This window comes from Gouania willdenowi, chromosome 4 (assembly GCF_900634775.1).
Source record: "Gouania willdenowi chromosome 4, fGouWil2.1, whole genome shotgun sequence".
NCBI classification, from domain to species: domain Eukaryota; kingdom Metazoa; phylum Chordata; class Actinopteri; order Blenniiformes; family Gobiesocidae; genus Gouania; species Gouania willdenowi.
Genome location: NC_041047.1, coordinates 13,863,230 through 13,878,985, shown reverse-complemented (window position 1 = coordinate 13,878,985; position 15,756 = coordinate 13,863,230). Strand labels below are relative to the sequence as shown.

Genomic DNA, 15,756 nt, shown 5'->3' with positions numbered 1-15,756 from the left:
GCCTCTTCTGCAAACTTTTTCTACTTTCAAGACATTTTCCACCAGTTTTCACACGTTGACCCATTATTTTATGCTTATTTTTGCCAATTTAACCACATTCATGATTTGTCATGCCCATTATTTGCATTTTTAAACTAATTGTTCCTACTTTTTTCAGCCACTTTTAAGCCAATATTGACACTTTGAACCCTTTTTACCACTATTTTTGTCCGTTTTTGACCACCCCTACTTTTAACCAATTTCTGTGGTTTTTCAAATCTCATTTTACCACCCTTTCCAACAATTTTGGTCACTTTCAAGCCATTATATTTCTGATTAAAACAAGGATTTACATATTTAATACTATATACTATGGCCCAAATAATAAAAAAAAATGTCCTGGATAACAGTGGATATTATTCAGATCAATACATAAATGTGGTTATAACAGATTCATAGAACAATGGACCATCATTTCATGACTGTTCTTTAATGCTCATGTCTGTGTTCAACCACCTTCAGGTACAGTGGGGGTCCCCGGTCTCTGGAACCTTTATTTTGGGGGTTGCGGGCTGAAAAGGTTGAGAACCACTGCTTTTTAGAATACTTTCAATTTTTTTTTTTTAAATGACAGTGATATAAAGGACATTATAAAAGTTATAATGAAAGTCTCTTTCTGTGACATGTAAGGTTTAAAACAGGCCAAAGACAAGAAACAATATCAAAATTATGAGAAAAAGTTAACGTGATACAAACATGGAGAAGCAGAACAACAGACAAGAGGACAAAAGAAATGTGAGAAGGGGCCAGAAAGGATGATTAATTTCACAAAGTGCCTTAAGCTGCTGTCTGCCCACCCCGGTCGCTGCTCTGCGGCAGCTTTGCTACATGTATCCCCCAGTCCCATTTGTGTAATTCAATTAGCGTGCTCCAGCCGGCCTAGATTGATTTGCTTAGGCGATCAACAAAAAGGCAAGTCTCGCTCTTTCCTCTCTTTTGCTCATTCTATATCAGATTTAACAGTGGCTCACTGCTCTTTTCATAATTTTTTTCATGGCTCTCATTAGTCCCTCGTTTCTCATCCCCAGTTCTGTCATTTGTCCTAATCCGAACGCTGCTTTCTTTATTTCAAATCAAATTAAAGCCCTTCCGTGTTCAATAAGTAGACACAAATAATTAGAGTACTAATGTAGTATGAACGAGTACAAAGAATGAATGTAATAGTTCTGAATAGTTTTTCAGATTATACTCAATTAAATGACGGAAACCCAAATTTTGATGGCCTTCATGCCACAACTGAGAATTAGACTCCTGGATTTTGCCAATGCAAGGAAAAACCTCCACCCTGCACCAAAAAGACAAATTATATTTCCAAAGGTTTTCTGAAATTTCTTTGTTAACAAACAATAAATCAATCCCTAAAATGCAAGAAAAAAAATGTGTTGGAAGCAAGCAGATGGCAATAAAAGGCAGGCGAGCTGTCGGACGTTTCACACTTCAGCAGTGAACCCACAGGTCTGAGAGCTACACAAACCACATGGCAGCTGAGTTTGGACTCGCCACTTAGGCCCCGTTTCTTTGCTTTGTTTGCATCCTGTCATTCAGGTGCGCGTTTCCACCACCCCAAGGTCATTACACAGTGATCGCACCAGCATGGGGTGCCACGTGTGATGCCAGTGTTGTCAGAACCCATCTGGTTGCTAGCAAAGGGCCTGTGAATTCACCATTTAGGCTGGTACGTACCGTAGCTGAGCTAGAATCATAATTACTCTTACATCAAAACCACCAAACTGCATTCCCTGGCTCATATTATGTGTGATCTTAAAAAATTAAATTAAATTAGGTTTGAATTTTAGTTTTTAGTTTACACTTAAGTTTACAGGTAAAGATAGGGATGACGTAAGATCTAAACAATAAATACTCTTTTGTCTGCTATGTTTGACTACACTGATGTTTTGAGGTATGAGGGGAAATGTAGACAAAAGTGAAAACTAGCAAAAGGATGACTGTCAAAAAAAAAAAAAAAAAAAAAAAAAACATCTTAAAATAAAGCTTGGCCATAAAATGACTAAGTAAGTTTTTGGCATCAGATTAAAAAAAGCAAGCAAATGAGTCATGAAAGGTAAATGTAAGTGCTGGGAGTACAGTATAGAGTTTGATTTGCTCTGACTTTGAGTAACATGCTGAGGTGAGTCAGTCTTTTTACGGCTACTTATTGCATTATGCAAACACAGAGTTCACAAGTCACACTAGCTTTGTGTACTATACAATATCATTGATAAGCCCTCCATTGCCACTAGAATAGCATGGGCTGGAGTAGCTATGTTGGACATTTAAATAAGTAAAGAGTTTACGCTGCACACAAAAAATATGAAATCTTAAAACCATGAATCAAGACAAACAGATGTTTACTTACCTTTTTGGGCTGTGGAACAAAACCATTAAACAGCAAACACACTTTACAATCAGAAACACGGCTAAAAACTGAATCACTTGGTTTTAAAAGTCACCTTATCAAAGCCTAACAACTAATAACCAGTAAAAGCTAAACAGGAGGGGAAAAATTGTCATTTCGATGCAAATGATAGCAGCAAAAACTACCCGCTGTACCTTGTGCTGAGCATCCATATCGCCCTCTGTTTTTAAACTTTCCCTAAATTCTCAGCTTTCCAACAACAATGAATAAGAGGACACAGCCACAAACATAGATCACACAGAACACATTCGTGTTGACACAGAGTATTGGAGGATGAAAACACTTATGAGCACTCACACAAACCAAGTACAAAAAGGTTGACAGAAAACACAAATGAGATGTTATTGTTAGTTAGTGATTTATAATCTGGGAGCATTAGAGCCCTCCAGGTTTTTATCTTATTTCTTTACTTGTTGGTTTAGCGATGGTTATGTCTGATTATGAGTGAGTTTAGGTAATATTTCACTGTTATTTTATTTTATTTTTTCCTTGGTGTTTAAACATCTTACCTCGAATAGGGGTACCCTCTGGAGGAGACACACAAACGAAAACACAACATCAGTTTAGTTGAATGTTAATATGAGTTATGGTTAGGAGGACGTTGTGGGTTGGAAGGTTCAGAGGCTAAGTTATTAGACAAGTGTAACTTCTCAACGAAATGGGAGTTTTTCATTAGGAAACAAAATGAAAAAAGACACATCATTGCTGGTATTACAAAAGAATCACAAAACAATCTTCTTTTCAGTGAACAGGTGAACATTAGCTAACATAGTTAGAATTCTCCCCTGCTCTACAGCAAGTGGGAGCAAAGTTACTGAGGAACGAGTGAAAACTTTATTTTAGAAACACCTTCCGGCAACCTCAGTTAAATCTAAGTGAGCAGATCTTATTTATCTTACAAGTCATAACCTTGTTTAAAAGTGAAAGATGGAGTCTTCACCTCAAGCATTATTCCTTCCCCGTGTGTGTTTTTGTTTACTGGGAGTCTGTATAATGCTATAGACCTGACTGCAAGCCAAATAATCCATTAGGGCCAATAAAACATCAAGTCTACCCAGTCAATGGCTGGTGGGATTTTTATTTAAGAGTAAGTCCCAAACCTGCTTTGTATCGTAGCTGATTACTGTAGGTGTGAATGGAACTTTAACACCTTCATTCTTTAAAAATTCACAATCAAAATGTACTCTTTATTGTTTTTTTTTTTTTTTTTTTAATACGGTCGTGTTTATTGCTTGAGGCAGTTATTTTTAGCTTGTCTTAAAGGTATAGCACCCCAGTGGTTCCAGTAGGCTCCTATATATTACATTTCTAAAGCAGGGTACACACATAAAAGGAAATGGGGCTGTTTTTGTAATGATTTCTCCCTTCCGCAATCTGGAAAACTTCAAATTAATTTATGTTGCGTAAGATTATCCAGTGGTCTGATGTGTGTTGGCCAACAGTTGTAAATATTATATTTGTTCAATATTTACGACCAAAAACTTGTGTGTGGGGAAAGGCAACGACTCCCGACTCATGACCTTGTGATGTGTAACAATGAACAGAATGTAGCCAATCAAGAAGCGCGCTGACTGAGAAACACGTAATGCTGCGTTAAAGGCAACTCAGAACTCAGCATCTCCCCGTTCAGCGGCAGCACATCGAAATATTTGAAACATGGCTGACCGATTTAATGTTCACATCTTTTCCCTTTTTTTTTCTCCTTTTTTCCAACTTTAAATGGCGTTCCAAGTCACTTTTTCATGTAGGTCGGAAACTTCTAAGTTGGGAGTTGCTTGGAATGCAGTATTAGATCACGTTGTTGGATCTCATTTAATCGCGCGATATTTGTCGGTGTTAAGACAGAATCGGTGTGTGTGGTGTGTTGTGTTGAAATTATCAGAGCACACATACTGTACACACAGAGCGCAATCAAAACTATGGGCTGGAAAATCAGAACCAATCAATAAAAAGGGTCTTGCTTAAGATTGAAACCATAGACACACAAGATACAAATTGAAGGTTTTTACAGTCCAATTATCATATTATTATAGGTCTAACTTTTATAAAGATCAACCTGAATAATTTTTACATTTGTGCTCAGATAGATATCATCTGAAATACCAGCAATGGGGGGGGGGGGAGCATAAAGTTCTGCCTGGTTTACAATGTGCTTAAAATAATCATTCAATCTTCAAATAAAAACTTTGTATTTTTATGCAAAATGTGCTTTAAGAACAAGTTTAATCGTTCCCTTCAATCACATGTCGTCTGTGAACTTTTCAAGTTTGGATAATCAAGCCAAAATGTGTTTCACGTACTGAAACATGCATACATTATATGATACTTTGTAAATACTGAGGCACTCAACATTATTTAAAAACCAGGCAAAACTATGGTAACTTTTTTAACAGTGATTTGTAGGGATTCTGAAACCAGATAAGTAATCACAACACAAATGGTAAAAGGGCTCTGGGAAGGTTACATTGTTATTAGTGTTTGATTAGAGGCCACAGGAAGCTGCTTTATTTTTTTTTAGCTTGAGTTGAGATGAAGTTTAGTTGGGAGTTAAACAGGGTACTGGTACAAGGTTAGAGGTTAAGGTTAATGTTAGGTTTAGGTTAGATTAAGGTTAGAGGTTAGGGTTAATAAAGCAGGTTTGTTATAGAAAAGCTGTCACAAAGACATTGTAGTAAAAAAGACAAAATAAGATGGATGAATAATGGAGAGGGACAAAAAAACACATCAAAGGTTCAACTGAAAGTTTCAAGAAAATGAAAGGAGTGAAGTGGCCTTTGAAATGTAACCCTTTCTAGTACATTTTAAACCCTAAAGCATAATTTCAGGATCAAATAAAACTAAGCCAATGAAGCTAAAACTATAAAAACAGATCACCTATGTGAAGGCATTCAACCTAATGGCCATAAGCTTCTTCTCTGAGCTTTGGGCAGCCAGTGGTTGATCAGATTATAAAGACTATGACCTAAATACATATAAACAAGCTTCTGTCCAACTCATACTATGAAATGGACATTGTCTTTTTTTTTCATAGATCACTCCAGCTGTTAAGTTAAACAGCCATCTGAATATATTAAAAAAAAAAATGTGATTGAAAGCTGCGTTCCAGCCAGATGCAATCTGGACAGAAATCCTGCCCATCTGTGTGTGAACTCAATAGGGTTGCGTGAGTGGCTGAGTGTCAAAGCCTGACCACCTCCAGGGGACATGTGGATGACCTTCTCGTCAACACAGACGCCCCTCTGGGATCATCGCAGTATCTCTACGGGTTTCAGACAAACCATGGATGTTTTTATCACATCAGAGTTACTACTCTGGCTGCTAGTACGGCAAAATGAGGAATGCGCCCTTTAGATTTAACCTAATCTAACATAATTAACATGAGTATGGAAAAAAGATAAAGGGCTGATCTAACGTCAATATAATCTGTAGGCTATTCCTCATATATATATACATATATATAAAAAGAGCCAATCTAAGAATTCTCACATTGTGCCCTATGGTTAATCTACTGAGAATGACAAGGCCAATAAGGACCTGGGGTCAGCAGCCATGGGAACTTATGGAGAAATGTCAGCTTCCTAACACACCTCAGGAGGTGCTCCTTAGGGGACTCTGATGCAAATATCACAGCCCTGCCAGCACAGCATGCTCTCAAACATAGGGAAACAATCTGCCTGCGAGCCACCTCACAGAAATAGTGAGAAGGCCAAATACTGTTGTCATAAAGCTATTGATCCTTCAGAAAATTAAATAACATGGGTCAGCATACAGATTTCTGTCATGCATGTTTTATTTGCCAGCCCAGTTACAGAGCTCCCTTTTCTACCCAGTTCTTCCAATTCATGAGCCACTCTCCTCTTCTTTCTGCACATATCCTGGTTTTAGACCAGACACTTTCTAGTATGTGATTCACGTTACAACTGGGCTGGAATATTCTGATGTTATAGATCTACCGGTGACACTTTACTTGAAGTTTTATACATAACGGTTAACATTATGCTGTCATTATTATGACATTAGCATGAATAAGGTGTCATAAAAGCTGTCATTAACTCAATGACTGCCAATGAGTTCAGTGGGAACCTGTGCAGTAAAGCCTTATGCAACTTCCATGTAAAGATCTTACTTGTAGATAATATTTTATTGAATCAGCAGGTGGCAACAGTGCTCTTTGGATGCCCGATCACAGGTAGCAGAAGTAGAAATCGCGGCTACTTCCCACTTATACCAGGAGAAGATCGAGAGAGAATGGCGGTAAGGAAAGGAAAAATACAGGCAACTTACACTTACACAGGTTTTAGTTAGCGGCGGTTCTTGTAGTACGAGTGTTTGAGGAGATGATGGTGATCATGGTGGAGTAGGAGTATCAAGGAAGCTGCTGGTTGCAGGTAAAATTTTATATTTTGCCATCAATAGCCCTTTCTCAGTGTTGTTTTTGCTGTTTTATAGAAGGAAACCACTGTTCAGATGTTTTTGGTGAAACCAGCCTATGTTATACAGCTGATAACTAAAGAACAGAAAAAAGGAAATAATTGATTTATTTTTTCCTGATGAAAGAAGAGAGTCTCATCTTTCTTTTGGTGGTTTCTATGTTTACATAGTCATAGCACACAAAATTCTGTGGGTCTCGAATAATCAGTGAAAATCATCTAAAACGCCTGGTATTATGGGGTTGGCTGCTCTAAAAATGGCTGGCAGCCAATGAGTTCAGTGTCGTCTGTTACTCTAACACTAACCCTACCTAACCCCACAAGATCCCTCCACCTAACCTGAAAAATGCCAACATAGCTCCAAAGGTGTCATAATTTAGTGAACAACACCTAATGACAGCCTTCATGACGCCTTATTCATGCTAATGACAGAGTAATGCCAGCCTTATGTATCAAATGTCAAGTAAAGTGTTACCTTGCTTTGTTCTGTCCATCCTTTCCCTAAACAACACCTAGTTGAGTTTTTTCCTCTCTGTCATTGTTAATGTTTGCTTTTGGAAATTCTACTTTTCTTTTCCTTAGAATATAACTCTCTAAAATGAATACTGATGATTTTGTGGTATATGGTCCTACGTAAATGTGATTATTTTTCTACTATATATTAATAGGGCTACTGGATTTGCTTGAAAAACAAGATGATAAATGTAATGCTTCAATGTGGAGGCCTTTTTCCTCATTATCATATCCTCAGCATGGCTGCTCTGCTGTCAGACAAAGTTCAGAAGATAAAATTATCTCAAGCTAACATTATCTTTTTGAGCCTGTGGTATTGAAAGAAGAGAAAGTAATTTCCTTTCCAGCTCTCCTATACACACAAATAGTTCGAACTGTGAGTAAAATATATACGTTTTCATGTGGTTGATATATTTTTAGAAGTAATTTAAAAAAAGACGTAAAGAATGGGTACAGAACAGTAACTATATGTTCAGCCATAGGCAATAAAGCCTATGTTTGTATAATGTGGGGGTGTGGGCCAGTCTGGCAGAGGAAAAATGGACTCTCCTGAGGAAATATTTGGCCAGCACCAGAAACTTGACCTGGCCCCAGTTTGTGATTGAATGGTTGAGCATTACAGCAGCCCTTCACATAAAAACCCAGTAGATTCTTTTAGTTCTTATCAGTGCTGACTGCAATTTGCAAAGGTATGTTTGCAAAGCAAGTTATGTTTAAATTCAAGTATAAAGCCTGAAGTCGTGTGTACTAGTGGGGAAATCATATTGCTATGTTTCTAAACAGGAAGACTAAAAATACTGTAGGGCATAGCTGCATCAATATATTTGTCTTGGATTCAAACTTAGTCCAAAAATATATGGAAAGCGTGTTGGCCTGAAGTACACCAGAACAAAAGGGGATAGTAAAGGCAGGAAACACTGACTGTTTTAGTAAAACTGCTTATTCTGTGTTTATAGTGCCACAAAAACCTGAGAGCACTATTGTAAAATAAGATGTTCCCTTAAATAAACAGAAACTATTACAGCGATACAAACTATTTGAAGAGAGTTGGGCCACTTCAAACAGTAGAAACTAAAGAAAATAAGTCCAAAAAAATGAATGAAACAAGGATAAGATAAACTTAGGAGAGGAAACAAGTGAGAGAGAAAAGGAGAAGAGTATTGGAGATGGCAGGGATTTCATGCGTTTTGGAAAGTATGCCATCTGGATGAAGGAGAGTGGGTTTGCGCGCTGGGGTTTGCAAGACACTTACCAAAGGTTTCTGAAAGTGACAAAGCAAGAAGTAAATAGAAAAAAAGGGAAGAACAACAGTTGATTTGAGGTTGAGGTTATCAAGTCACCGATGCTCAAATATCAAAGTCACTGTAGTTTAGTTGAATGTTGGTCGGAATATTTGGGTGACAGATTTTTGCCTAACATGCATTTAATTTGCAATTTATGATTCTAATTAAATTGTTTTTATTTTTTTGTTTATCACAAATCTTTATTTAGAATTTTCTTTGAGCATTTTACTGCAGAATGGGTCACATCGAAAAGAAAGAATTGTGCTAGAAAACTGTGATGTCGCTGGTGCATCAGAGTTTCCGACATAAAGACATGTTGTGTGGTAGAGAGTCAACAATACAACAGTTTCAGAATAACAGCAGACAACACATAGACAGGTGAAAAAATCATGTCGACAGGTATTGACAAACAACACACGGCTAAGTTGATTAGCCATCATTCACAAATCATTCACATAAACCCCGTGTTTCTGAAAATAGAGCTAGATTTAACTTTAACGCATTACAGAATCAAATGTTCCTGAAGGAGGAAGAAATTATCTTGGCTGCAAAATGTAGCTCAGAATGAAACTTCAACAGGATGATTTTAAAGAACATTTTGAATGGATTTAATGAAACTTAGCATTGTTCACGAGAAAAGATTGGCAATCAGGGTTGGGGTCAAATACATTTTTTATTTACCCATGTTTGATTACAATTAAATTACAATGACAGTGACCAGCATTTTTCCAATTACAATTAAATTACAATTATTTTTTTTCCTCAGAAAGTCAATTACAATTTGCTCTGAATTACTTTTTTTTTTTAATGGGAAAGCTTGAATTTAAACATATTGTTAACTACATATATGTAGAACTGTACATAGAACTGTAACATGGTTCCCCAGTTCTGCATTCAATTAGAGATTACAATTTTTATAGAATTTTCATGGCAATTAAAATTACAAAGTCAATTATCTAAACAAAATTACAACTAAATTACGATTACAAGAATAACACATTTTTTTCAATTACAGTTAAAATTAGAACTACGTCATAATTGTAATTAATTATCAATTACGCAATTACAATTATAATTGACCCCAACCCTGGTGGAAAACATTTTCAAGTAAATGGCATAATAGTAAGCTTGTTCATTATATTTATGTGAAGATGAAAATTAACTTTTCAAAGTGTGTCTGATAAAAAAAAGTAATACATATGTATGTATGTATGTATGCATGCATTTATGCATGTATGTATGTACAGTATGTATGTATGTACAGTATGTATGTATATACAGTATGAATGTATGTATGTACAGTATGTATGTATGTACAGTATGTATGTATGTACAGTATGTATGTATTCTAAGGCTAAAAAACTAGTTGATGATGATAATGATTCTTTGCAGTGTGCAGCTCTCCAGGGTTGTAACTAGGGCAGGAACTCAATGAAAATGGACTCTTTATTTAGTGTTGTCCACCCCGATTTACGTTCACAGCAACAAGTCAAATAGGAGTCATTGGATTTTTCGAATACTGGCAAATCATCGACCAAATATATCCACCCCTTCTTGCCCAGGGCCACTCTAAGGCCTGCACTTAATTAGTTGTATAATTAGACTTTGCTTTACTGGGTCTCTCGGTGGGCTTTAATCAATTGGAACAAGACAACACGTCCACCCCACAAATGTGTCAGTAGAGTGTGGAATTTGCTCTCATTCATACTATGACACACTTAATTTGACCTTAATAGGATCACATTGTCTTTATTCTATACATTACATTTAATATTCCATGAGGGTATAATGCCGATTTAATAGCATATTTGACATTTCCGGACTAAGACACACTATACCACGTGTCAAACTCAAGGCCCGGGAGCCAAATACGGCCCTTAGGAGCATCAAATTAAGCCCATTTTCTAAATTACCAACTAATTCAGTTGTAGATTTCTCAGCCTCTCCAAATACAAAAATTCTATTAAAATCCACAGTATTTGCAGAGCTCAGTTTTCCCACTTTAATCTATAATTGTTGAAAGAACTCAAAATTTTTCCAAAATCTGGAAAATTTTGCACAAATTATTCCATGAAATTTCCCCGAATTCCCAAAATCAGTGAAATTGAAGTGAAGATCCAGCAGGAACTGATATACTCATTTATATATCATTTATTCATAGACGAACAAACCAGGGCACATTAAATTTGCCCTTTTTCCCACACAAAATCTGTGGCCCACTTAAGCTCAAACTGCTCCGTATTTGGCCCCTGAACTAAAATGAGTTTGACACTCCTGCGCTATATGATTACATTATAAAAGCTTGCTTTCACCAATTGAAAAGTAGTTTCATAAAACCTACAGTCACAAAAATGTATTATTGATGCATTTTTCTCAACTACACACTTCTTTTTATACACTATTCCATGATAAAATGCAAATACAAACACGAGTATCATTTTCCAGCAGCAAAGTCAGCAAATTCATACCTGAGCGTAGCTGCTTGATTCGCCCATTGCTTGCACTGGGATCAATGGGCAGGAAGTCCTTATACCAGGTGATTTCTGGGTCCGGATTGCCACTGGCAGCACAAAGCATCGTGGCTGTACGAGTGCGTTCCACCACTTTGAGTTGAGGGCCCATGTCAATGTTTGGGAAGCCAGGTGGAAGAAGATCCTCTGTGACAGGAGAAGATGGTAATAAACCCAATATTAATTCAAAACAAATCATGAATAAGTATGAAAAGGCATTTTTGGTTTTCTTGAACAGAAAGAAATTAGCAAAGTTGTTTGAGGATACTTTTTCGAATTGCAAAGACGTATTCATGAGGAAAATGTGCAAATAAGTCATTTGTCACATTAAAAAATATGTAAGGAAGCTAAATACTAAAGTCTGTGCCTGTCAAGATATAAAACTGCTTAATGATTGCTGTCAATTTTGCAGAGGTCTGTGTAGCTTTCTCACTTAAGATAGTAGCGAACTATCCATTATTGAAGGTGTAACATGAACATCACGTAAGGAATGTTTAATAAAACACTGCATCATCATAGAAATGTTACATCTAACAATCTGCAGTCTTCAGCTAAAGCATATGGCCTGCCCAATCCTATGCTTTGTTAATTAGTTCAAACCTCATCATGTGAAAATGCAATGAAACAAACAATAATGATCCATCTAAAAACATATGGTGTGGGATTGTTATGCCTGAGCTACACATTAAAATGATTATTCATCTATTTTTCATCTTCATATTTACAATTTTGGTAAATATATGTGAAAAAGACAGCAACAAAAAGTCTGTTCCCCGGAAGATCAAAAGATCAATTTAAATCAAATGCCATCAAATTATAAAAGGCAAGATTGAGGTAATTATACAAATAGACAATGCAAAATTGCTGACTCATGAGTGAGATAGCCCTGCCTTGTTCTTTTGAAACTTGGAGGAGCCACTCGCGTTAGTTATTCTCCGGCGATGCCATCTTTTGGTCACATGACTCATCGGCACGCATATTTTGCGTCAACGTGTTTTTTGCGTTGACATCGATTACGTCGACGCGTCGTCTCAGCCCTAGTTTCAGCCTTTTTAATAAATAGCTTCTGGATATTTTGTGGGAGAAGTTTTTGTTGTGCTTTAGGTGCTAATTGACTTGTTTGAAAAGCTATAATTTCTGCTGTAGTCACTTATCCATGATAAGTCCTAAAAATGAGCTTATTGTTTAAATTTGTATTAAAATAAAGTCCTTTCTAAGTACACATTAAGAAAGAAGAAGAATTAAAGACAGCATAATATGTTCCATTCTCATCAACATGTCCAAGATGACTTAGAAGTCATCAGAGAAGTGAGGACTCATGTAGTTAGAAACACAAACATTCTAGTAACCTCGCAGCTAATCATCACGCATGATTGAGCCATCATTTCATTTTCAAGTGATGAGCGCACGCCACTCCATAGTCATTGGTCTCCTCTTTGGGAAGATTAGTGCCATGGGTTGAAGTGCCCGATCTGTATTCTGACTGGAGCTAGAGAAGTGATTCACTGTGTGACGATAAAAACTGAAAAGGGGGGGGGGGGGGAAGCACCCTTGGCCAGAACATTCATGCGAGACAACATCACAAATGGGTGACGACTGAACAGCTCAGACGCTGCCCAGTGGCACGACAAAGCTCACTTTACATTTGGCATGCATGCCAGCGACACCCCACAAGCTATGCATCAAAGAAAATTAGGACACTAATTATGAAGCAAATACATATATATATATAAAGTTTTTAGGTGGGTTTTTAGGTAGGTATTCAGAAGGCGGAACATTACATCTTGGACAATAACTTGCATATGAGAGAGAAAAAAATGGAAGGAGAAGAAGTGACTCTAGATAAACTACCTCTAAGGCTGACATCAGCACAGCTTATTAAATATTTTATTGCTAGTTTAAAAAAAAGAACATGGGTTTACACTGTTTTAGGTTTTGTGCTGTATCCTCATCATCAATTATGAATGGTCACCCCCTGTATCATCTCTTTTTTACCAAGTTTCCCCCGGAGCTCAGAAAAGCTGAGGCAAGCCTACCGTTTAGAAAGTTGAGGACAACACAGAGCAATATGTTGATCAGAGTTGCTGCTTCGCATGCTTTCACTGATCCGAACAACTTCATGTTGTCCCCCTCTGGTAACCTGGGACGAAGAAATATGATGTGGCGGAGTAGCTTTACCAGAAAAAAACGAAGTCTAATAACCAGGGTTGTGGTCAATTACATTTTTCAGTCACAATTACATTCACAGGTACTAAATTTCAATTACAATTAATCACAATTACTGAGTCCGAAATAAAAAAACCTAATAAAAGTTAACTTTCCTGTTGTGTTAGCTTTCTGTTAGCATCTCTTATGATAACGGGTGCTAAATCAGCTGTAAAACAAATATCTACTCCTCAGTATATCGCTGACTGGTTTGGTCTTCAGGTCAGGGTCTCCTATAAACACCAAAAACTGATTTTAAAACCTGGGGAGACCTGTCGTTCCAGGCTGTGGCCCCCAGACTCTGGAAGAACCTGTAGCAGTCCCTCCGGGAGAGTGACTGTGTGGACTCTTAAGAAACATCAGAAGACTGCACTCTTCACAAAAGCCTTTGGTTAAATGGATTTCAAATGGATTTTTAACTTTTATTATCCTTTTATGATGTTGCTGCTGTTGTTTTCATTTCTCCTCTGTTCTGTACAGCACTTTGTGATTTTTTATCTGAGAAAAACGCTTTATAAATAAAAATAAACCTCAATTTCAATTTTTTTTAAATGGTAAAATGTGTGAAAGCTTGACATGAAACATATTATAATAACTGTTAACTACATGTGTGTAGAACTGTACATAGGACTGTAACATGGATCCCCAGTTTTGAGTTAAATTATAATTGACAATTTTCATAGCGACAGCAACTGCTTTTTTAAAATTACAATTACAATTATAATTACGCCATAATTGTGATTAATTATCAATTATTTGATTACAACAATAATTGACCCCAACCCTACGAATAAAAAACAACAAATAAACATCATAGGGGGAAAAGTAAACTAAAAGCATAAGAAGCATGATTTACTGGTGGCCTGATTGTGCCATTCACACAGCTGCACTGACGTGATACAGCACTGGCAGCTTTTCTGTGAAAAAAAGGAAATGTGTGCTGGTTGCTTGCTTTCCAGGGAATAGCGTGTGATACCATCTTTTCCCCCTGAAGCCTACAGGCCCCGTCGATAAGAGCGGCCATGCAAAAATAAATAGATCACTCATTGAGGGAGTGTTACTTTAGGGTTAGGCTGCTTGACAAGTGAAGTGCAGACGGGAAGCAATGACATGGGCTGATAGTATCCTCAAATTCCCGAAGGCCCCGTCCACCATAATGGTGTGGCAATTGCATTTTTATGATGCGTCTGCTCCGTGATGACAGATCTTCCCTTTCTAAATAGAATCAAGGCAAGTGCATCATTGGTCAATGACAATGCTGTTGTGTATTTTGCTCGGAGCTGCTTTTGTCACTTGGGCTTATACCCGACACGGCACGTGGAAAAAAATGAATAAAAAAACAGCTGTAGCGCTACGATGTTTACAGGGCAGATAATCAAATATGAAAACAATAAACAACAAGAAGTAGAGCGTACAAAAATATTATTATGCTTTTCTAAATGAAATTCATCAAATAAAACTGCATTTGGTATTAAAAACCTTAAAACATATCTGTCTCTACATTATAGCTAATAGATGAAGGCATAAGACCTTTTCACACTCTGAAAGTGTGCATGCGTGACCTGGGGGGGTCATAGGTGAGAGACTAACTGCGTTTGTCATTTTTAATAGTGTTTATATTATTAATATTACACATATTCAGACTTGATAAGGAACCAGGGATGCCATTTCCGGCCGATCTGAGCAGGTTTAAAAACCAAGGGGAGCAGCTCAGCAGCAGTCCCCTCGCTTCCACACAGGTGACACCTGGTGAATGAAAACACAGACGACCAGGGTCTCCAGCGGGCGGAATTTAGATTCCATTCACTAACCAGGCCCATGATTATTTTTATTAAGCTATTATTTTAATTCAATTTACAAATTTGAAGGAAGTGCATAAGATGGAAACTAAACAGGCTGATAAGTGAAACAGCACTAATCCGCTGATTGGTCACTGTTTAAAAAGTAGAAAAAACTGAATTTTCAGCTCGTGTGCAGCATTAGCTTTAGCAGCTAACTCAGCATTTCTGCCTTGGAGACCCATACCACGTTTTGGCAAAAAATCATTCAATGAATCAATGTTCCAACGGGAAAAATAATCTAGATCCAAATCCGTCCCCAGTAGAGAAGCGATTCTCAACTGGTGGGTCACGGACAGCTGGTCAAAAATAAATAAATACTAAATGTCTCTCATGTTGAACTTGTCTTTTATTTTGAAAGAAACTTTTCTTTTACGAGGATGCTGTGAAATGCATGTTGTACGGGAAAATATATAGATTTATGTTTTAAATATGTGTTTTCAACAGCTATTTTTGAAAAACTAAATTTGGTCGGTTGAATTAAAAAAAAAAAAAAAAAAAAAAGTGGGTCACAATTTGATG

The 15,756-nt window shown here is 37.0% G+C and overlaps 1 protein-coding gene across 16 annotated transcripts in view; it reads right to left on the bottom strand.

Moving 5' to 3' along the window:
* Positions 1-15,756, bottom strand: part of ptprsa (protein tyrosine phosphatase receptor type Sa) — a 283,168-nt gene that overhangs the window by 89,590 nt on the left and 177,822 nt on the right. For all 16 annotated transcript variants that reach the window (XM_028444079.1, XM_028444078.1, XM_028444082.1 and 13 more), the window contains one exon: positions 11,150-11,338. In XM_028444079.1, the coding sequence (XP_028299880.1) occupies positions 11,150-11,338 (189 nt within the window). The remainder of the gene's footprint in view (positions 1-11,149; positions 11,339-15,756) is intronic.